Genomic DNA, 24,109 nt, shown 5'->3' with positions numbered 1-24,109 from the left:
CACACAAGATTTACTCTGATTTAACTAAATCAGAATCATACACACATAGGACTGGAAGGAACCTCAATAGGTCATCTAGTCCAGTACCCTGAACTCAGGCAGGACTAAGTATAACCTAGACCATCAGTGGCAGATATTTGACTAATCTGTTCTTTAAAACCTCCACTGAGGGAGATTCCACAACTTCTTTAAGTTACTTGTTTCTGTGCTTAACTATGCTTACTTAGCATTAGGAAGTTTTTCCTAATGTCCAACCTAAATCTCCCTGGCTGCAATTTAAGGCCATTACTTCTTGTCCTGTCCTCACAGAAGTTAAGGAGAACATTTATCAGCCTCCTCTTTATAACCACCTTTTATGTATTTGAAGATTTTCATGTCCCCCACCATCACCCAGTCTTCTCTTCTCCAGACTAAAGAAATCCAATTTTTTCACTTTCTTCATAGGCCATGTTTTCTAGACCTTTAATCATTTTTTGGTGCTCTCCTCTTGACTTCCTCCAATTTGTTTGCAGAATTGGACAATATTCCAGTTGAGGTCCTATCAGCACTAAGAAGAGTAGAATTATTTCTCAGGTCTTGCTTACAACACTCCTACTTATACAGCCCAGAATGATGTTGGCTTTCTTTGCAACAGTATTACATTGGTGACATTTGGTTTGTGATCCACTCTCACCCCTAGATTCTTTCCTGTAGTACTCGGTCCCAGACAGTCATTTCCCATTGTGTTTGTGCAACTGATTGTTCCTTCCTAAGTGTAGTACTTTGTATTTGTCCTTATTGAATTTCATCCTATTTACCTCAGACCATTTCTTCAGTTTGTCAAGATCATTCTGAATTCTAATCCTGTCCTCTGAAGTACTTGCAACCCCACCAAGCTTGGTATTGTCTGCAAACTTTACACATGTACTCTCTATGCCATTATCCAAACCATTTATGAAGATATTGAACAGAACCAGACCCAGGACAGATGCCTGCAGGACCCACTCAATATGCCCTTCCAGCTTGACTGTGAACCATGGATAACTACTCTCTGACTATGCTTCTCCAACCAGTTGTACACTCACCTTATAGCAGGTGCATCTAGGCTATATTTCCCTAGTTTGTTTATGAGACAGTCATATGAAACGGTATCAAAAGCCTTACTAAAGTCAAGATATATCACTTCTACTACTTTCCCCCTAGCCACAAGGCTTGTTACCTTGTCAAAGAAGGATATTAAGTTGGTTTGACATAATTTGTTCCTGACAAATCCATGTTGACTTATTTATCACCCTATTATCTTCTAGGTGCTTACAAACTGACTGCTTGATTATTTGCTCCATTATCTTTCCAGATACTGAAGTTAAGTTGACTGGTCTATAATTCCCTGGGTTATCTTTATTCCTCTTTTTATAGACAGGTGCTATATTTGCCCTTTTCCTAGACCTCACAAGTTCTCAAAGATAACTGCAAATGGCTCAGACATCTCTTCAGCCAGTTCCTTAAGTATTCTAGGGTGCATTTCATAAGGTCCCGCCAACCCGAAGATATCTACCTTGTCTAAATAGTTCTTAACTTATTCTTTTCCCATTTTAGCCTCAGATCATACCCCATTTACACTGATGTTCACTATATTAATTGCCCAATCACTTACAGTTTGTTTGTTTTTTTGGTGAAAACTGACACCAAAAAGGCATTTAACATTTCACATGTTGCTGCATTTTCTGTTATTGTCTTTCCCTCTTCATTGAGAAATGGGCCCATCATGTGATTGGTCTTCCTCTTGCTTTTAATGTATTTGTAAAATGTTTTCTTGTTACCCTTTCTGACCCTAGCTAGTTTAATCTCTTTTTTGCCTTGGTCTTTCTAATTTTGTCCCCACACACCTGTGGTTTTTTTGTAGTCATCCTTCATAATTTGACCTTGTTTCCACTTTCTGTATGACTCCTTTTTTGAGTTTCAGGTCGCTGAAGATCTCCTGGTTAAGCCAGGGTACTCTCAGTTTTGAAAGCACATGTTAAATTTGTTGCAACTCTGCATGCAGGTAAGTCTGAACTCTTGAAAAAGCAAATTAATCAAAGACAACAGCAGAGGGCAGTATAGCCCATAAAACCAATGCAAACCTAGTTCTACAACACTGGTTATATTGGAGGAATTTTATCTCTTTTCTAAATGTAAACACTGCAGAAAAATAGTAAGATTGTGTGTTTTACTTACATTCTCATGCAACAACCATTTAGGAATAAAAGAAGACTCCTTTGATGATTCAAGGGTCCAATCCTGCATGGCTCATGGCTTGTCAATCTCAAAATTTGGGGTGTTATCAGAAAGCAGTAGCACTTCCCAAATATTACTATTTACTTTTCACATGGCAAGGTTAAAGCTTTACGCCTTTTTAAAAATGATGTAAGCCAAAGTAGTGCGTGTAAATCAAAACCTGGGATCTGAACATCATATCTGAACTTTCCCAGCATTCAGGAAGTTTGCAGCTCACTTCCACCATTAGTCCAAAGCAGCTGAAAATCTTTAAAGAACACTAAGTTGTATGTGAAATTTGGTACTGCATGTTCAGGTGATCAGTATAAAAAGATATTTAACAAGATCTCCCCCTTTCACCCGGCTAAAACTTCTATACATTTTATAGGCAAGTTTCAAGTCTGTGCAAGTTTACAACCAGCCTCCTCTCCTCCACAGACAGTATTTATAATGATAAGCTTTTTATAGAAGAAATGGAATTGCTCTGTTCTAGTTTATTACTACTATATGTTGACCTAGTTATTTGAATGTTTACTATATGAATATATTGGTTGAGTTTAATGGAGAGTTGTAGGAAAACAAGTAGGAAGGAAACAATGGCTCAAGATAAGCTACTTCTCCACAAGCCCTTGAGGGTTAAGAGACAATGCTAATACAGGAAAAGCCTGGGAACCAGATGATTAAAAGGATGAGAGTTTGAAAAAGTCTCCCTCTCAGGAGAAGGGGGAGATGGGACAATCAGATTGACATGCAGACACATGCTGGGATGTCTGAAGAACGTAGGGCTACCTAGCTTACCATCAGGAGACAATAATATAGAGACACGTTTAAGACTTTTAAACTCCTCTTTTCTCTAAATGCTTTGTTCCTGCTGTTAAAAACAAACACCACTTTGGTTTTCAGAAGGCTGTTTGATCAGGAAGAACCGTAGATGCCAGAATTCAGTCCCACCTGCTGAGTAAGCGCTCTCAATACACAGGGTGCGGGAGCCCAGAGCCCTGTCTAGGAGTGGGATAATTGCGGAATTCTACCCAGGATAGGTAAAAGCATTTGTACTGACACCCGAGGGGGTGCACAGAGAGCGTCCAAGGAAACGGAAGCGCAGCTAGCCCTGTGACCTGCCCCTTCACGGTTTCAAAGTAAAAATAATTTAAAACCATCTCCTTGCTTGTTCAAAGTAGCTCCTTAGGCTGTTGGAACAGATTTTAGAAACCTTATTTACTTCTAGACATTTATGCTACCTTAGTTTCACAGAGTGCAGTGCAAACAGCGCACAGACTGGTCAGTGTCAACTGTACATAACGCTCACATTAACACAGGGATGCTCTGGTTACATATGCTATAAGGACAGTTTAAAGTAATAAAACCCAAAACCCAAATTTTACTAGATTTTTAAGAAATCATGGGTGTATTTCAATTGAATGCTGCTTGAACACAGCATTGCCTAACTAGGATTCTCTTAAGAAATGCTGAAATCATTTTGTTGAATCCTGTATCTTGAATTAAATGATATTTTAAAGTAACAGCTAAGAGTCCATAGACCTTCAACAACAAAATCCACCAGGGAGACACTACTGAACAGAATTGTTCTGAATATTGTTTTCTTGAACACAGCTGCTATAATAGGTCCCTAGGGCAGAAGGTTGCTTGGCAACTGGGAGTTCTTATTTACCAATAAGTAATTTAATCTAAGGTCTACAAGTTGCAAACTGAACAACCCATTGTGCCTTTAGTCCGGCTTGGTTATGTCATTATGAGGTTAGTGAGGGTAGACAGTTATTCCTGGCAGCAACAATGCAAGTATTAGACATAGTTTTACTTAAAATTATGCTTGAGCAGCAGCAGTAATCACTCAAAGTAAAAGCAGTCAGTGGACCAGATAGCTTCTAGTCTAATGGTAAATAAATTACTCTATAATACACACTTTCAAATCTGGTCAGAGTCTTCTGGAATGAGTAACCATCCTTGTTATCAAGTCAGTTCCTTAGCAGTTTCATTTTAACCAAGATTTGGTGTCTCTTGTAAAAAAAAAAAAAAAAAACACACACCACACACACACCCCTCTTTGGATGTCAACCCCAATAAACAGGAGCCAGAGTGTGTGTAGTAACAGAAGTCATGAGCTAGTATTATGCCATTATCCAACAAGTTTGAAAACGTACCCTAAAAATTAACGTCTATTTTATAAGAGTAAAAAATATTTCAAAAACAAGTGTATGCAATTGATTACAGATCACACTAATAGTCCAGATACAGCACAGTAAGTGCACTAGAGTATCAATAACTGAAAGGGGCTATCAGACATCTGCTCATTAATGTGCTAGCGTATGGATTGGTAGTAAGTGTGAGTGAGACTGTTTACCTAACCAGCCTAATTTCTTGCTCTTTTGTAACTGGCATTTGCATTTTATTTACTTTTTGTGGCTTCTGGTATGTTTGCTGTCTTCACCTAAAAATATAACCCATGAAAACTCTGCCACAGTGGCAGAGTGCGCAAGTTAGATTTACAAGCCTCCAGCTGGCAGAAGCTACCTGGATGATGTAAAGGATGCAACTGACCTTTGAACAGCAGGATACCAACTGGGATGACAGCAGCTTGTATTTGCTAGACAAAGGATCTAGACCAGAGTTAGCTCTAGGGAAGAGCTGCTCAGAGAAACCAAAGGTTGAAACAAGCAGCAGCAAGATACAAGACAGAAAGGAAGAGAAATGTGAATTTACAGATGTTTAATATTAAACTGATACTTTAATTTCACGAGAAAAGCTGCAGGGAACGTTAATGAGTCTATGATCATTTTAACTCTTAAAATGCTATCCAGTTTCCAGTGGCACGGCTCTCAAACTGGAAACTTATAGCAGTGGGGGAAGGGAGCGAAGGTGGGTTCCAGAGATGGGACGGAGTGAGGCCTTCAGGCGACTGCAGGAAGGCATTGAACATTTTCAGCACTAGTTTATGGGAAAGTACACTCATTCTCAGAGTTAAAGGTTAATTAAAACTCAGCTTTTACACACAAGTCCTTAACTTTATCATGGACAGCACTTTATCATGGACAGCAAATCAATGCATTTCACATCTCTGCTTTTCAATAAGTTACTAAGAATTACTAATGCTGTCCAGGTCGGTTTCTAATGAATTTTTGTGCACAGTTTAAGAGCCAAAGTCTGCCTCTACCCATCTGGGGTTTGATTTTCAGAAGGGCTGAGCACCAACAGCCTCAAATGAAATCAACAGGAATTGGGGATACTTAGCATCTCTGAATATTAGGCCAATAGTAGCCAGTGGGGAACCCAAAGTAAGCTTCCAGGGTAGAATACATCTCTAAATACACAGAATATTTCAAAGTAAATGTGATTAACTATAAAGGAACACTGTCAGTTTAAAAGCGTGACCAGCTGATCAAGACATCCTTAAGTTTAGTGTACATCTGACTAAAAAGTCAGATATTGAAATGCACTATCTACGGAGTCAGTTTACAGCATGTCACAGGGAGGCTGCATGGGGGCAAGCTGAGCATTACTGCACATTTCAAAGAAGTTGCATGTCATGGTTAAATTCCCAAAATGAATATTAACTGGTCTGGTTCTCTCAAGGTAGACACTGAGTCATTGGTTCTGAGATCATTAACCCAAAAAACTAAAAGCTACCTGCTCAAACAAGGAGATTTTGATTAATAGGATTTCAGATTTACAGTCAGCCATTACAAACTAAAATAGCTTTGTTTGTGTGTTTTACACCTCTAAAGTGCACCAGCAATTAAGGGGCAGGTCCACTAATGGTACCAATAGTAACAAATGAATTGCAAATAAATCCCTCAATTAATAGGACCATCAAATTAGATCAGAATTAGTAACAGACATTGGCTTCTCCCAGGAGAAAAAAGGAAGTGAGATTAAGTGAAAGTAGTGCTGTCCCACATTGCATGTGTAGCCCTCAGAACTGTCTACAATACCTTCGTTTGCCCTGAAATAGTGTCTTTACGTAGTTTAAACACACCCATCAAAGAGGTGATCTGGGTAGCCCTGGACTTTCATAAAACAAGAATCAGATTTAAGGGATGTCTAGTTCAGGAAAATTATTTGTGAACATCAGCAGTGCTGCCTGGACACAAAACCTCTACCATACCCTGTTCTACCTTGGAGAAAGGACGAACAAAGATGTAAACAGAGAGGAGAAAACAGTACAAAACTATAAGCACTTAAAAAAAGACAGCTTCAATTACCGTCCCCACAACCCAATGAAATACCCAGGCACCAGAGATTACAGGACTGAGGTCTCCTACCTTCATTGGCCTCTGGTCTGGAATTCTTGATAAATGCAGAAAATTTGGCAAAGATGTCCATTCCAGCGGTGTTTGATTCTGGGTGCTTTGGTGAAAGCTTTAAGTACCTAAGCAGAAAGATGCAATTGTTTGTGGGAAAATATTCCAACAGCAGTTCTTCTGTAATATTCAGCAGAAACAATATGACCAGTCAGCCATGTATTTATTAGCATTAAACAGGCAAAGAAATGTGTACACTCTACTTAGGTTATTAACACACTATCAGTGGTTTTCGACTGGTGATCAGCAGACCCGTCGGTATGCAGACTATGTCTTAGACTTCCAAAGAAGTCTTTACCTCCATTTGAAATTTCATAGGGGTCCGCAAATGAAAAAAAGATTGAAAGCCATTGTTCTAGATTATGTGCACCTTTTAAAAAAAAACACCACAATTTAGTCATTTTCAGGCCCAAAATTTAGGTTTACAAGATCCAAATGGAAATGTTGGTAGCGTTTTTTTAAAACAAATATCAATAAACTGTGTTGATTTAAACAGTTGCAATGAAACAGTGCCATCAGAATCAGAAAATAAAACTGACTGCCAAATGTGAAACTGGCTGTTCTACTTTCACTGTAAAACTCAGTGATCTGCAAATACTGAACAGCATAAACAGTGAAAGGTAAACTCAATTTTATTAACTTAAATTGGTATCAACAACATGCAAGGAATTTTAAAAAAACAAATTATGTTTAACCCAAGTGCCTTCCCCTTTAAATTGTTCTTTAGACTTATCTCAATGTGACTAAACTATCTATAACATGAGTCAGGACCTGGAATTCTGAAGAACTTTAGTGCTTATTTCTGCGATAAGGATTACCAGAGGACCTGCCAATTCCACTGGAGAATATGAAAAAAACCTACATACAGCACGTAAAATGGGTATCCAGTTACACTGAGGGTCACAAAGCTAGCATTTCTGAGCTGGCTGTGGGTTTTAGTTACATGTTCACCAGCAGACCTTTAACATTTTATGTTATTTACATATTTGTAAAGATCAGGAGACTATAAAATGCCCAGCTAAGCTTTACAAACAAAAATGTTAATGCACAACCCTGTGCAAAGGGAAACACACTGCTCTCCTGAATACTGAGATCTCTGTCCTATTGCTCCGTTCTGTGAAGTAGGGATATTTTTAAAAGGTTCCCTGTCACTGTGTAACTGGAATCTCTTGATCAATACAAGCAATATTGTCAGGGCCTGCCCTAGGATGTTTAGAGAGCCCTGAGCAGGGGGAAAAGGGTTGAGTGTTGGAACAATGTGGCAGCCACCCTCATTGCCCACCCCTTAGGCTGGCCCTGAATATTGCTATGTCAGTTACATTGAACAAAGAATAGTGCTCATTCTTGCCTAGTTAATGACAGGCAAACTTATACTTATTTAAGTCAAGACTGCACTGATACTTTTCCTAAACATGAAAATTGGAATATTCAGTCAGTGTGAGACTTGAAGCATGTACATGTTGACTAGCTTTCTAGATTTCTGCTGAAGTTATATTTAGAGATTTTTCGGTATTAGTGCCCTTTTATTTTTTCCCTAAAATAAGAACCAAATGTGTTCATATTATGTATTACTTGTCTGCTGCCTTTTTTGAGACTAGACATAAATTTATAGCACTAAAAATGTTTGTTTTCCATGTTTCTCTTCCCAAATGATACTGGTTACTCAACTGAGATTCAGTTGGTTTTAAAAATTGCCATATATGCGGTTTTTTCAACTTTCATCTCCCAAAACCAATAGCCACGAGACAGAGCAAATGACTACAGTCTTGTATTAAAAAAAATAACCTTACTAAGTTCTGTTGTAATGTAATTTGATCAGGAGCATCAAAACTAATTTGAAAATGGTTTATAAAAACCATGTTAAGCAATTAAAAAATATGCCTATCAAATATCTCTGTGCAAAGTAAACAGTAATACTGATGTGTGGGAAGTGTTTTGAAGAGAATTTGTCACTGTCTAATGTTAATCAACTAGTTTAAATGAGAACTAGGTTTGAAGTGACTTTTGGAACCCTCCCACAGGGCCAGAAATGAGTAGTGGTGTCCAAATGCACCACCACCCACTCACTTGTTCCTTTCCCCCAGAGGATTCCCCTACTACTCACTGAATATCAAAATAAGCGATTTTAATAGCAATTCTTAATTCCCAGATCCCTCCCTCTCGTGGAGTAGCCATTGAGACTTAGGCTACGTTTACACTATGGACCTTACAGCAGGACAGCTGTACCACTGCAGCTGCGCTGCTGAAAGGTCTCTTGTGTAGCCTCTCTTGTGTAGCCACTTTTGTCGGTGAAACTTATGTCGGTTGGGGGGAGAGGGGGAGGCTGTTTTTTCACACCCCTGACCAACAAAAGTTTTGCTGACAAAAGTGCTAGTGTAGACAAAGCCCAAGGGTATGTCGACATTGCAGTAAGAGGTGTGGATGCAGCGAATGCAGACATACACAAACTAGTTTTGATCTAACTAGTTCAAAAACCAATAGCGATGAAGTCACGGCAGCATGGACAGCAGCACAAGTAAGCCACTTCAGTACATACCCACGTCCTGGGTGGGGTTGCAGAGCTCAGGCTGCCATGGTGTTGTTGCTATTGTTGTTTAAGCTAGCTAGTTCAAAGCAATCTTAAATAACGTCTACATGTGCTGAAGTCACAGCTCTCATTGCAATGAGAGCCTAAGGGTGAGCTCAATGATGTCAACTACCTCAAAGTTTCGATCAGAGTTTTTGATTTAACCCATTATACACAGAGGCCATTCCCAGAAGTTTATCCTAGACTTTGAACAACTTCAGAGTAGATGGTTGAGATCCAGGGTTTTACTCAAGCCCACCTTTAACTGGAGACCACTCACTGTCCCTAGACTCCTCTAAAATTGGTGCAAACCCCTGCAGATTATACATAGGGTTCACACATTAGGTAAGGACAGCACTTACAGTATGTTGCACAAAAAGGTAGTCAAAACTCAAGAGTGGTTTACAACATAAAATCCAATCAGAAAAAAATTAGATTAAAAAATAAAGTTGCTTTCTGATCAACAAGAGATGGTTTTATTAGTGTACAGTAAAACAATCTCACTGGTAATTGATCAGTCCCTTTTGACCTTCCTTTTTTCAGATGACTGAATAAACACAATGGCTCTTTTCTATTCCAAGAACAGCTTAAGATGGACTGGTATGTTTGATGTTCATAGTTCTCAGCTCGAAGAAACAGACTTTTTGTAACCTTAACTTTCTGACCCTTTCCTATGTGGGATAAAAATATCTCAGTTCATTTACTCTTACATCTACATAGTGCCTGTTGCCCCAAAAAGATATGAAAATGTTCGCAGATGTTAATTTAATTCAAAACACTCTTAAAGCAAAGTGTGTGTTTGGAAAAGAGAGAAGACTTGTTTTATGGACAGTCAAGTACATTATCTGTCCCAATGAATTTTCTACTTGTAGAGAACTGGACAAGTCCTGCTCCAGATTCTCTTAAACCACCCTGGGGTAAAGACTATAATTACACTCTTCTGCTTTCTGGAGCAAGCATATACAATCAAGCACATGGCGCTTTTAACATAATAGAGGGGGATTACAGTGGAAAGCTGCCCCCCTTATCACTGCAATCCAGTGCTCAGGGAATGGAAAATTGGGTTTGATACACAGTAGAATAACTATACACAGCCATACAGTCTGCTTTGCTCCGTTAGTCCTGCCAGCCCAAGGGAAAAGAGACATTTTTAAAAACATGTGACTTAAAAACCATCTGTCCCAGAAGATACGTGGTCATTGACCACAAGATTTCGAACAAGAGAAAAAGAAAAGTGTGATGTTCCAGAAATCCTTCCTCTTCCTGAAGGCTCAGAGGAGAGAGAGCTCAGCTAGCCAGAGACGACCCATGTCTGATCAACACCACAGCCTGCCAGTTGGCGTTTAAAGGGTACTTGATACAGGTTCCTGCTCTCGCACTACATAATCTAATGAATAAAACATGTATTCACATTTTTCCATCACAATTTTGACAGGCTTAAGGCTCAACCTTAGCCTCACGTACACATTTAGAAGCGGGGAGCCTATCATCATGCGTGGCAAGATGGGCCCAAGCCACAGAAAGCTACTGCCAACTTGCACATAGATATGATTGATTCTGCAAGGTATACACAATGATTATCCTTCTTCTTATTCAATAAGCTAGGAAGGAATGAGGAAAAGCTTTCTAATGGAAAACATGCAAGTCACTGACATTTACCATCCTTACTTGAAATGAACTTTTCATTTTAACCTAAACGGCTGAATGCCATGTCTTTTACTTCTAGAAGAATGTCTGCAAATACAAATCTTGCAAAAGACCATAAGGAGATCACCAGAAAATAGGTTTCCCTAATGATTTAATGTTAATGCACAGATATATAGTTCTGCGAAGTGGGGCCCCATTTTCAGTTACACGAATACAATCTTATTAGCAAGGCCTACGTATCCTGCCTCCCTTCTAGCTCACAGCCCCACCCTCAACCACCAAAAATGAAAAATATTCAGGCTCCAACATGCATGTACAAAATGGTAACCCTTGATTACAGATAACCTCTAGTCTATTTCCACGTTGATTTCTTCCTAAACAAATGGGTATTTATAAAATATGTGGCTTCTGGATGAAATATTTAAGGCCTCAATCCACATTAGTTTGTTGATATGGAAAGCATCTTAACCTTGGTTAGCAATAATACTTGCACTATTTATTGCAGGAAGCTTCTCCATAAACAGGAATTTAAACAAAGCAACACCAACAAACCTGAGGCCAGACACCCATGCTACTGTTACCAAATAACCTGTTTCCAAATACATTTTCCACACAATACTTACTTGGGTGGACACAAGACATCTTCAAGGAACTCTTCAATCTTGTTCACATCTGTTTTCACCTCACTATTGTAGGTAATAAAGGGTGGATGAGTCCCTGGAGCCAAGTTCTGTAGGTCTGCTGGTTTCCTATGGTGCAATGCAAATGTGATACAAAACAATTTTAAAAGGAACAAGTGAGCACAGTACAACCATGATCCCAGCTATCAATGCTACCTCTGATTATAGAGGTACTGTCTGAGGCCAATCTCTGCATGCCAGCTCTGCCCCTCCAAGAGTTAACACGAGCATCAGTGGTGAAACTGTGTTTTCAGTAAGCAACAGCATATGAAAGGGAGTTCAATGCCTTGCAATTTCATGACAACTACACTAGTAAAGTTTTTAATCTCAGTGTATTTGTGGTATTTCATAGTTTGCTTTAATTCTTAATTAGCTGTTTTCAGATCTCCTTTATAGGAATAGTAGAATACAGTAGAACCTCAGAGTTATGAACACCTCAGGAATGGAGGTTGTTTTAATTCTGAAATGTTCGTAACTCTAAACAAAATGTTTTGGTTGTGTTTTCAAAAGTTTACAACAGAACATTGATTTAATACAGCTTTGAAACTTTACTACGCGGAAGAAAAATGCTGCTTTTAACCATTCTAATTTAACTAAAACAAGCACAGAGTTTCCTTACCTTTATCAAAAAAATTTTAAAAAACTTTCCCTTTATATTTTTAGCAGTTTATGTTTCATACAGTACTGTCTTGCATTTGCAGTTTTGTTTTGTTTGTTTGGGGTCTCTGCTGCTGCCTGATTGCATACTTCCGGTTCCAAATGAGGTGTGTGGTTTACTGGTCAGTTGGTAACTCTGGTGTTTAACTCAGAGGTTCTACTGTATATAGTTATTTTGAGATGTTCAGGATTGTAACTTCTTTCCTCACCGTCAGGTCTGTTTTACCCCCAATGTATGTTGGTACATAGAGCAACCTGCATGGAACCTGTCTGCATCCCTAATACCTCTACCTCTCCACATCCAAATTTTTCCTAATGGATATAAATTAAACCAGAAATAAATTAAAACACCACGCATGCCATTCTTTGCCAACAAAAAAAAAACAACAAGCAGTAAGGAGAAAAGTGTGCCCTAGTAACAATCTAAGAATAGGAGGCTATTTTTTTTTCTCTAAGTAAATATTGAGGAAAGTAAGATTTTCCTGGCAAGAACCATGGACTTGGGGTGGGAAGAGGAGGATATCACTGACTGGCACAGTCATAAGTACTTAGATTCTACAGAGATGAGCAAGGAGGCATCAAGTCTTTTTATAAAGAGATTTGGTGACACCTCTTGCTTTCCGGGATGTCTACCCACAATGTCTCTCACGCTGTATTTATCAAGCCTAGCTAGTTTATTTTATGGGCACTTGACGGCTGCTCCTTTTCCCTTAGTTGGTAGTGGTGTAGAGGTGACAGCATGCGACATTGCAGGCACACATCTAAAAAGCTGTGTGCCAGCTACACGTGCATCCGTCCACTCACATTCATTCTGACTCGCGTAATTTATTCCTTTCAACACAAGGTGTGTTTGCACATCTGCTATTTCATTTGTAGCATCAGACATAGGGAAGCAGAGGGACATTTAATGTTCGAGTGCAGAAGTTGAGAAGTTCAGGCACGGGATAGGAATAAAGGATGCAGGCTCTGAATCCAGTCTCATCTAAAAATAGCTCCCTTTAAATTCTCTCCTATAAGAAACCCCCATGGAATGCAATACTTCCATGTTAGTGTGACAGTCTTAACTCAAACAGGAATTACAATACTATGTGTCAACTTTTCATCAGTCTTATAGCGGAAGTTAAATCCTGGACTGAAGCCAGTGATTCTTTATGGTCAAGAACAGTTTTCTCTGGCAAGCATAAATAGGAATTTGAGGTTATTTTCATGCTCTATTTTAGGGTGTAATTGATAACATGATTCTCAAACCAAAACCCTTGTCCACACTAATCAGCGAAACTATGCTAACAGCAGTAAGTTTAAGGAAGATTGTTTCCAACTCGTGTGGAAAAGCACAGGGGTGTGTGGATAACATCTTTAAATTTAGTTAATCAAGTAACTATAGGTATGCCAGTTAGTACTGCAGCAATCAGACAGTGTAAATTCCTACAGAATTTAAACAAGATATGCTAGATTTCATTCCCTGGCTACAACACAAACCCTTTAACAAAGGAAGTAGCAATAGCCATAAAAAGGCTCTAAGGCTTTGGCAGATGTACACAGGATCATTTGTACTTATGCTACAAGCATACCTATGAATTACATGCAGCTGAAATTACATGCAAAACTAAACCAGAGACTTCACTCTGTACTGTCAGTACTCAGGCACCTCAGTGTTAAGATTAAACACCCACTTTTACTCTGGTGGCATTTTAGTGAAGATGGTAGAAGTCAGATATTGAGGCAAATGTGGCAATTTTAATTTTCCGAAGTAGTTCTCACTCATTGCAGAGTGCCATTCCTATTTGTCCTTTCCACCCACTGTTTTATGCCAGAGGGCTCTGCGAGTCAATTCATACCTTAACTTTGTATTAAAATACAGCTCTGTACACCCGCAACAACTGCAGGAAGCCATCCTGGCTCCCTTCCAATTTTGCACATTGACTAGATAAATAAATGCAGCCAAAACCACTTGCAATAATGCTATCAAGGAGAAGGTTTAATTTGAGAAACAGACAAGACTTCACACTAATGAAATATCAAAAGGGAAGGTTTCCACATGATTTCAAATGACATTAAAGTAATTTATTAGCTGCACTGTGTCCTTAAATAAAATGCACATATGAAAACAAAGCATGTGGAATACTGTATAGACACCTGTGCAGTATAGAATATTGGGTCAACACAGCACATTTCACCCAAGGATCTCAAAGCAATTTACAAACAAAACCTCAAATGCTGTGATGTTTGCCTCCTTCCATTTTGAAAATGAGGTAACAGGCACAGAGTTTAAGGTCCAGTAAGTACACAGCCAGGAACAGAATGCAGGAGTTATGACCCACAGTTTGCTATGCTAACCATTAGATCATACTTATCTTAGAACTACAAGCCATAACCTCAAAGCCACAATCTCAAATGCTATTTGATTATCTATGGGTACATCTACACTGCAGCTGACAGCATGTTTCCCTGCTTGGGCAGACAGACATGTACCAGCTCTGCTCGAACTAGCATGCTTAAGAGAGCAGCGTAGCTGGGCAGTGGCTCAAACCAGCTGAACAAGTACGTATCTGGTGTTCTAGGCAAGTTTGTATTCCGGCAAGTAGCTGGTGCTGCTGCCTATGCTATACCTGGCTACACTGCTTTTACTGCACTCGCTTGAGGAGAGATAGCATGTCTGCCTACCTGAGCTGGGAAGCACCTTCCCAGCTGCAAGGTAGAGTTACCCTATGAATGCAGTGGCATGTCCTTAAAAGAGCTTATCAGAATCTTCTCAGGCCACATGGCCTGTCTTCACTCCTTTGAAGTTCAGGGTAAGAGGCCAATGGTGTGCTTTAAAAGCTATATCCCAGAAATTACAGAAAACAGAATTTGGTTATAAATGACTTGACTGGATAGCAAAGTGGCCTAGTATTAGCCCTTATATGAAAATTAGAATGAAAGTTTTAGTATATATTGTGCCTAGGCCCTAGGGGCTGCAACAGAAATCTTTAAACAATTCTTGTCTCTGTCACTGAGCTTCTAAAAAGTCACCATATAGATATCTACTTTGATTTGCAAGTGTGGGCTATACGAAGTTTACAGCTCAGATCTATGTTAGGGCTTGTCTACATGGTGCCTTACTCTGCAAACAGCTAGGATGCAACATCTAACGAGCACCAGTGTGTTGCACACTAACTGGCCCATGTTTTTGGAACAGGACTACATTAATGCACATAAGCAAACTTTTAGCACGCACTAGCATGGGCCAATTAGAATTTAAACCCCAGCTGGTGCAGACTAAGGCACAGCGTAGACAGGCCCTTATTAACAGCAATTTGCCCATTTAATTATCTGGTGACAACAACTGAAATCTAGTCTGGATATTTACCATATTTTAGGAAAGTAATCTTGTCTGAACTCGATGGTTAACATGGACTATGGTAGGGTGTAAATTTAAAGCACAAAAGCTGCTCCTAATCATGTCCAAGTGTAGACTCTTTTATTCCAGACCTCTTGCTTCAGAATAACTGTCCACACACGGAGTTGATCAGGAACAACTCTGTGTGTACACAAGCTCTTAAAGTTGAATAGCGTAGTAAAAGCCGAGGCAGTGGGTTAGCATGATTGAGTGGTGTTTATCTGATACATGCTGAAGCAAAATCTCCAAGAATCACTGGATAAATACATTGGTAAATAGAAAACTTTCCTCCACCTTACACAGGCTATTGAAGACGTGATTTTATGTATGGGCAGTCCTTGAATGTTTAGGGGTGGAGGTTAGTTATGGATTGGGTGTCAATTTTATAAATTTGAAGAATAGTCTAAAAATAGAATCTCAAAAGGTGTAAACTAATGCTTCCAAACAGGATTTCTAAATTAAATTGAACACACACTTGCCTTGAATTTTATTACAAGGTTAACAGTTTTTACACTGCTCCAGTCATTAGAACAAGTTAAATTTCTGCACATAAAAAGTTGTTACTGAAAAGGGAAAGAATAGAGCCTCTGTCTTTGACTGCATAGAAGCAAGAAACATTTGGTCTTACTGAAATGCTGGTATGTCTCATTTAATTCAGTCTGTGTGCATATTTTCTCGTGCCCCTAGTAACTAATAGTTGAACTGAGAACTGCAAAATATTCTTTTGTTTGCACATTACTATATTTAACACAATTTAGGAAAGGAAAATACACATCATAAAAAGTAAATCAAATAAGACTCAGTTCTTCTGGTGTATCCCAAAGTTACTTATTTGTGAACTTTTGTACCAAACCATGACCTGCTAAGACAACTACAGAATTGAATTAGAGCTCCCTTAGATCTTTCATTTAAGGCCAAACACTGACCTTATAGTGTCAAAAGTTAGTTAATGCAAACTAGGCCTGCTATTGTATACGAATTGTATTGTACTGTCAAGCAAGAGGATGGTTTGCAAGTATACCCACAATTTCTAAGTTAGTGAGATAAATTAATGAGTGAAAAGTTCTCAGCACCTAACTTTCACAAGTTTGTGGCTGTCCATAACGGGACAAAACAGGAGTAGCGAAGTTTGGAAAGTGAAGCTTAAGAATATGTACAGCATGTTAAACTTGGGGGGAAAAAAGTATAAAAGAGCATATGATACTCATTGAATACTGTATTCCTGGAAGCCATTCCTAATGGCACTATTATGAATATGGGGACAAATGCCAGCACCCGTTCTTCTCTTGGTAAATGGTAGAAAACCTACATGTAAATAAGGCTCCAATTTAATCAAAACATTCAACTACTCTTATGTGCCAAGCAGCACTACTGCTAGGCACTGGTAATCCAGGCACATTGATCAACAAGTTAACAGCAAAATGTTAGCCTTATTTTGAACTTTTTTTTTTAAACAAAGATTCACTTGATATCCCACCACTATTCAAGATTTTAATTACTTGTAGTGACTGCAGATGTGTCCCTCTATCACAGAGCACACATCCATCACTATAAGGTCAAGTACAAAACAAAATCCCAGCTGGTTTTCTCTAGTTCTATTTCTCAGTTTTGAATCTACTTTGCATTTTTTCCCCTAAATCAAAACCTAGAGAACTAGAAGGAAAGACTTATTAGGATGGAGAGAGGATGACTGCAAGAGGTTTAAATTAAGTTAAACCTGAAATTTCTTTCCATTAATGCCCAGATGCGAAGGGTATACAGAAACAATGCAATCTGAACAGAAATCTTTTGCATTTCTAATTACGTGTCTGACATGAGAAGAAGTGACCCAGATACTTCTGATGCTTATAAATACATAATGGGTCTATTAACATGGTCCTCTAATTTTTTTTTTCCAGAAGTTGCACTGGGTTTTTAAAGTACGCAATCAATAACAGCAGTGAGAGCCCAGAGCTAAAACCCTGTAGAAGCCTGTTTTGGAGGGTCTACAAGCCACACAGTTAAATGGAAGGTTCAGTACATGTAGTTTATGTGAGTTGGAAGCAACACCAATGTTTACAAGGAAATCTTATCCAGCCCAAAGAACTTTATAACATTGCTACAAATGCAGGCATGTCAAAGACTTTTCTTTTAAATGTGTCCTGTTTCATGGCTGTATGAAGGAACAGTGAATAGCTACACTGGATTACCAGTATGGAGTTAACCTCAATCTGTGGTGCTAAAAGGTTTCTGTTCCAATGCTAGCAATATCAACAAAAGCTAAATCAACTAGTTTGTTATTAGAAATAGAGTTCAGGATGTCTCATGCTGGCCTCCTTTTGCTAGACTTTTTAAAAAAGCTCTGACTGCAATATCCACATACTTCTTTGGTTTTACTCTTAGGCAAACACAATACATTATGTTCTTTACTCCCAATAGGAAAAATTAAGTTTGTAAGTAATATTAAAGTCTAGAATGCTATAGGCTTTCCTTTCTTCTGCCACTTCAAAGTTAGCCAAATTGATAAACATTTGTTTTCAACCCAGATTAGTTTTATTAAAAAAACTTACTTCGTACCACACACTAAAACAACACTCTACTGAACTTAACATTAGGTAACACAGTGGGCAGAGTCAAGGCCTGGGAAATCAGGATACCTGGTTTTGTTTCCAGCTCTGTCACCATACGGTTCTGCATGTCCATTGAGCTAATCATTTCATTTCTGCACTACCGTTTCTCCATTTACAAATGGGCATAGGTTGATACAGACCTGATATTTGTAAAGTGCTAAATAAGAGCAGACTATATTACATTGGATTTCTACTCATTCTCTTATTGGGAAAGTGTTCCTTCTACCAATGTAAGTTTGTGAAAATGCCATCTTTGTTTTTATTATGTGATGATAGCAGGGCTTATCTTAGAGATCTGAAAAGGAGGATTCTAAGAGTTGCGTCCCACAATCTGCAATTACCCAACAAACTCATGGGTAGTTTGCCTGTAGGTCAGATGATCTTTAGGATCCATCCAACGATTCTTCATTTGGCAAAATTCCTTTGCAATGAATTATGAAGCAATTCTTATTTGTACAAGACCATATGTAAACTACTAAGTTATGCAGTAAGAGTACATCATTAAAAACCAGACACAATCCAAATGCAAGGGCCATTCCATGCTGGGTTCTTTTCTGAATTATAGATTTTCATAATCTGTCATTACTGAATGTCCTGCATATTTATTATCCTGCAATACAATATTCACTTTCAATGGCTAATTGTAAGAGACCAACTTATTAGTGTGTTCTTTAAAGAAACTGGATTGGAAAAAACTCATCTGTTCTAGGAAATATTAAGGGTGTGTGCCTTGTGACAAAATATTTTTTAATTATACTGAGTGATTTTCTGTGTGGTGTGGTACAGAAAGGCTTTCCAACTTTCACTGTCATGCAATATAAATTTTCAGGTATGCTGGAAAGCTAAGGAAGCTATAACCACATTGGGTCATATAATTCCCACTAAGATACACTCCATTCACCCCTTGTTAATAAGAGCCAGGAATATATAAAGTGATCTGTGTGACAGAATATACTTTATTTTGTATCCTATTTATGGCATACACTACAGATGGCCTTTGGGAAGCAAGTGTATATTTCTCTCCTAGCTCACGGATACAATATTTGATTCTAGGTTACTGTCCCGTTTGTCTCACTCTAACCAGAATTGTGTTGAGCCACTCATATTAAAAAGGACAATGCCTTTGAGGTTCAGGGCATTAAAGATATTAACTCGACTCGATGAAGCTGCAAAAAAAAAAAAAAGGAAACTTTGCTGAAAATTTGACAAGTGCTACATTTTTTGTGTCATGTGTGACAATTTAGTCATATAGATACAATTCAGTGTCTCACACAGGAATATGGTTGTTCTGTTAATGAAGCACTGATCATCTAAGCCTCTGTGCATGGCAAAAGTTTTCCAGATAAATGATCAAGCAAGCATAGCACATTAAAAATAAAAAACAGGAAAGATAAGAGTAACTGAGGCCTTGAGAGCAATCTCCACATCTCAAAAAGGTAAGTAAATATAGGAATTTGTTCAAAACTGAAAGAAGCTGAATCAGCTTCTCAAACTGTGTATGGATTATGAGCTAGTTATCTATAGTTCTTGTTTAAGTCAGTGTCCTATGTTACTTGTTCAGTTATCAGTTAAGGCAGCATCCATTAACATGTCTTCCCATGAGTTAGCTTTGCAGAAGCCATCATTGGACATTAAAGCTGGCTTTCAATAATGTAAACAGATGTGAGAACTCAAATCAGGCAAGATCTTGCAACCATCGTGCAGTGACAGACACCGCCAAATTAGTATTCGACCATAAGTGCTTTAAAGAATATACCCATGGCACAGTAATTGGTGCAAGAAGTCAGTCATGTTTGAAATAAGATGTACTAAGTAAAATCTGGAAGCCTTAGACCTACACAACACACATCAGATTGAGAAATGAAGCTACTGTACATTTGGCAGAGAAACAATGTTTCTTACCTCTTCAAGTCAACCGTTGTGACACTAAACACTACTCCCTTGAGCCACAAAATCATGAAAAGTCTCTGTGAAAAGGGACAGTTTCCTATGCTTTCACCATCACTGCCAGCCTGTGAAAGAGAAACAGGTCATTAATATCAAAGGGTAGCAGTAGCTGCACAATCCATTCATTCAGTGTCTCTCACACACACACCCCTCCCATTACTGGAAGCTCCTGAAATAAAAGCAGAGACTCAGTAGTAAGGTCTATGACTAAGTTTTACTCATCCTGCCTGCACCATGCCGGTACAGATGCTCCCCAGGTTACGCAAGACCTGACTTACACTAATTCACACTTATGGAAAAAGCTCCATAAGCCAGAAATAGGATTTTTGAGTTGCGGAAATTTTTATTTAATGTTTCCGACTTACGCAAAATTTGCGTTACGCAAGGCTTTCTAGAAGGGAATGATTGCGTAAGTTGGGGAGCATCTGTATTATGCACCATTAACAACTCCCAGAGTCTCATCCTGACAAACACTGGGCTCAGAGTAAAGACTGCGAAGGATTCTCTGGGAGCAGTCCTTTGACTGTTCAAAAGTCCTGCTCAAGTACCCGGAGGGATATCCTCAGATATTACCATACAATACCCAACGGAGGGGATTCCTCAGCATGCTTTAAATTAATATTTCCAGAATTGTTGCGTTTACCATCCTTAGTATAGTGCATGAAAAACAGATTTAAAAGCTTTATTAAAAATATTTCTATTAGACATCTGTCTTTCATTTTATCCTTTAACCCTCTGTGGCAGGAAGCTCTATCAATCCTATTGCACTTAAGTGGCTAGTGGTAGAACTTCCAGATTGGCTACACTGGGGGTTGAATGTACACGCCAAAGTATTATTTGTATTTAAGAATATCCTACAGAGTGTTAGATGCTGTCCACCCAGGTAAGGCAAAATTCCTGTTCCAAAGAGCTTACCATCTAAGATAAGCAACATATGAAGGATGGGAATAGAGGGATAAGCCATACCATCAAAATGATATATTGTGCTTCCCAACTTCCCCTCTAAACAACTAACCTCGGTGAGTTAATTTCTCACAGGAGCCATGGTAGAAATATACATTGAAGATAAGGGAGTTGCTTTAGGAGTCTGTTTCCATGTGGAAGGCTGTCTCAAATATAAGGTTTTGGTTTGAATCCAACACAGACTGGTAGTGATTGAAAGTTATCACCGGATGGCTGTTCAGCCACCTGCATAAAACCAAGTTGGGGGTGGGGGAAGTCTGTGTCCCATTCCCAAAGGACAGATGTTCATCTCACAAAACCATCAGAACAAATGGAACCGCAACTGACTTCCCCAAAGGGGGCGGGGGGTGGGGGGGGTGAGAACTGTATGAGCCATTGACGTTGAATCCCCTCATCCCAAGAAGTCACAGTGAGGAACAAATAGGGCAGGGAGGAGAATTGCAATATATGCATTTTAATCTCAAGAGTATAGAAGACTTTCTACTCTCCCTCCCATCTGGCAGCACCATGCAAACCCCTACTCTCCCATGTGCTGGTGATGTGACTTATAAATACATTCAGGTAATAATAATATAAATACATTTACACTGTAAGACGGTGGTGAGCATTAAAAGGAGCATGACAGACACACTGGCCACACACATCTCCATCCTAAATAAGGTGCCAACCATGGGAAAAGCTACAGCTAATAACTCTTAAACTATTAGCTCTTGCCCAGGCACTGGTTTGTTGTGCTCCCAATGACTCAAAGGAAATCAGCAGTGAGGGATAATTAAGGAGAGGTGTGAAGTGCATGCCTCCCTTGGGAGCATCAACTTGGATGCCTGAATCTGTTTTGTTTGTTGCCAAGTTGCTTTTTATTAGTCATTTGTTGTGACCTTTGTACAATGATTCTTTGCAACAAAGGCAGGACTGGCATTTTAGTAGAGATGTGAATTATACTGAGGTTTTGCATACTTGCAAAGCTGAGTAACCCATTTGCTTCTCATTTCCTTCAATGACTGTTTATGGATATTTTTAAACAGTTTTGATGTACATAAAAATAGCTCATCTTTCAAGTATTAGATGAATCATGAGCTTTTTAACATTAAGTGGCAACTAAACTTCTTCACATGAACACACCTTTTGATAGCAACATTCCAACAGATCATTCTTTGTGGATCTTTCCATTTATTTCCCTTCTTTTGGGGAAAATTGCTATAATAATGTTCTACCGCATTTCTGCTACCCCTCATCGAGTGAGAAGTACTGCAGTCAGCCAATTGCAACTAGTGACTTTGTATCTCAATTATATTGTGGATCTTTTGATGAAAAGCAAGATTCACTATCTGCAGTTATAAGTGACATCATGGTAAATCTATTAAAACCTTTGAACTTTGTAGTTAAACATTGAAAAGTCAGGTAATTAGAACACTTGACCAGTAGTTCAAGAAAAAAAAAGGCCTAAGTATTAAAGAAGTCTAGAAGCAATCTTAAGGTTTCATCAATCTTAGGGCTTTATGGTCATTAAATTCCTTTATTTTTAAGGTAAGAAATAGAAGTACATCTAAAGTTGACCATTAGAAGGATTCAGTTTTTAAGTTTGAAAAAGTTTTATCCTACCTACCTCCATAGAAGTCATCTAATAAAAATAAAAGATCATTGAACTGTTGCCAATTCATGACTATCACAAGTCCAGCTAGATTTGGAGTTTTGCTTGAAGTCCCAGCTCCTGGACTAATTACTATACAAGAATCTCAGTTTTTATTTTGAAATGTAAGTTTCTAGCCCTCATGGTTCTGTAGACAAGCTTGAAAATGTGAAAATGTCTAAAGGCTCAGAGACTAGAAAGCAACTGAAAACAAAATGTTTTTTTAAAACCTCACGATAAACTAATCTCATGATTTTGAGGGGCCTAACTCATGATTTTTAACACTCGGTATTGATCATAGTGTATCTGCCATCTGGGAACACGCTACAGTAGAAACTCCTCCCCAGGGACTTTCCTCCATTTCGTCAGATTAGTCACCTGAGTTGAGAAGCAGATGGAAGTTTTGCAAAAAGCTGTGCTACTGTAATATTCAGTAATTGTCCTGGGCAGAGTTTCTTCATACAGATCCACTTCAATGAGGTTTATAAGCTTAGAAAAGCATCCTCACTCTGGGAACTCTTATGAACACTAAAGATGCAAATATGCTGTAGGAACTGGTACCCAAAAGACCCACCAGGTCCCGACAAGCTGCAGCACTTCTGCTCTACAGAAACAGAGTGATTCTTGGACTCAGTGGTTCTGATCCTGTAAAACTCAATGCCCGCATCACTCTCAGCCTGCAGACTGCATGAAGTTCAGAGAGTTCACAAGTCAGTAAACAACTGCAGAAGTACCAGTAATCATTCAAACATTCCAAAACTCCTCAGAGGCACAAGCCCCCAAATAAGGACACTTGAACAAACAGAGTTTGGAATCTGCAGACCAAGTCACTTTTCAGACAGGATGTTGCAAAAGAGTCAGAACATTCTGCAACTAGTAAAATACTTATGAGACAGTTTTAAAAATCAGAAGTACCACAGGAGCTTCTGGAAGGCAGCCACTAGAAATTTCAGGTGGAGTTAATTGATTTTATTTTAAACACACACAAAGCTAGAAAGGAGTCACAAATCTGGTTTATAATGGAGACATAGCTATTGCCTTAACTGCAAAGCTTGTACTAGGACTCCATCATCAGAGCTTCGTAATGATACTAAACTTCAACAACCCCTTTTTCTCAGCATTTCTCCTCAAACACTAGTCTTGTTACCAAAAATATCCCTTTTGTCAGGCTGCCCCATTCTTTTGAATTATTTGCTACAGAAGGGACAGAAGACTGTTTTAGTCACCTTTTTACCATCATCATGTAAGATTTCAAGGAAGAGAAAGACAAAACCCAGGCTAAAGAATTGCAGATTGTGCCTCCTTAGTATAGCTCAAAGTAAAGTATTCAGTACACTGGAGATACTAAATTTTACTGTATGCCAGTGGGAATGTAACGGCTATGATACTGAAACATGAAAAGTCTCTGTAAACAGCTCACCCCATCCCACGACAGTAATCAGCAAGGAGCAACTCCTAAGGGAATGAACAGTATACT

The 24,109-nt window shown here is 38.7% G+C and overlaps 1 protein-coding gene across 1 annotated transcript in view; it reads right to left on the bottom strand.

Moving 5' to 3' along the window:
* CLIC4 (chloride intracellular channel 4) overlaps window positions 1–24,109 on the bottom strand; it is a 53,418-nt gene that overhangs the window by 6,755 nt on the left and 22,554 nt on the right. The window contains exons 2-4 of the mRNA XM_077837979.1: window positions 19,995–20,104; window positions 11,391–11,516; window positions 6,516–6,622 (exon numbers count right to left, since the gene is read on the bottom strand). Of these exons, the coding sequence (XP_077694105.1) occupies window positions 6,516–6,622; window positions 11,391–11,516; window positions 19,995–20,104 (343 nt within the window). The remainder of the gene's footprint in view (window positions 1–6,515; window positions 6,623–11,390; window positions 11,517–19,994; window positions 20,105–24,109) is intronic.

The sequence above is a fragment of the Eretmochelys imbricata genome, chromosome 19 (genome assembly GCF_965152235.1).
Source record: "Eretmochelys imbricata isolate rEreImb1 chromosome 19, rEreImb1.hap1, whole genome shotgun sequence".
NCBI classification, from domain to species: domain Eukaryota; kingdom Metazoa; phylum Chordata; order Testudines; family Cheloniidae; genus Eretmochelys; species Eretmochelys imbricata.
The sequence above is the reverse complement of the archived record's forward strand: the minus strand, read 5'-3'. Positions and strand labels throughout refer to the sequence as shown.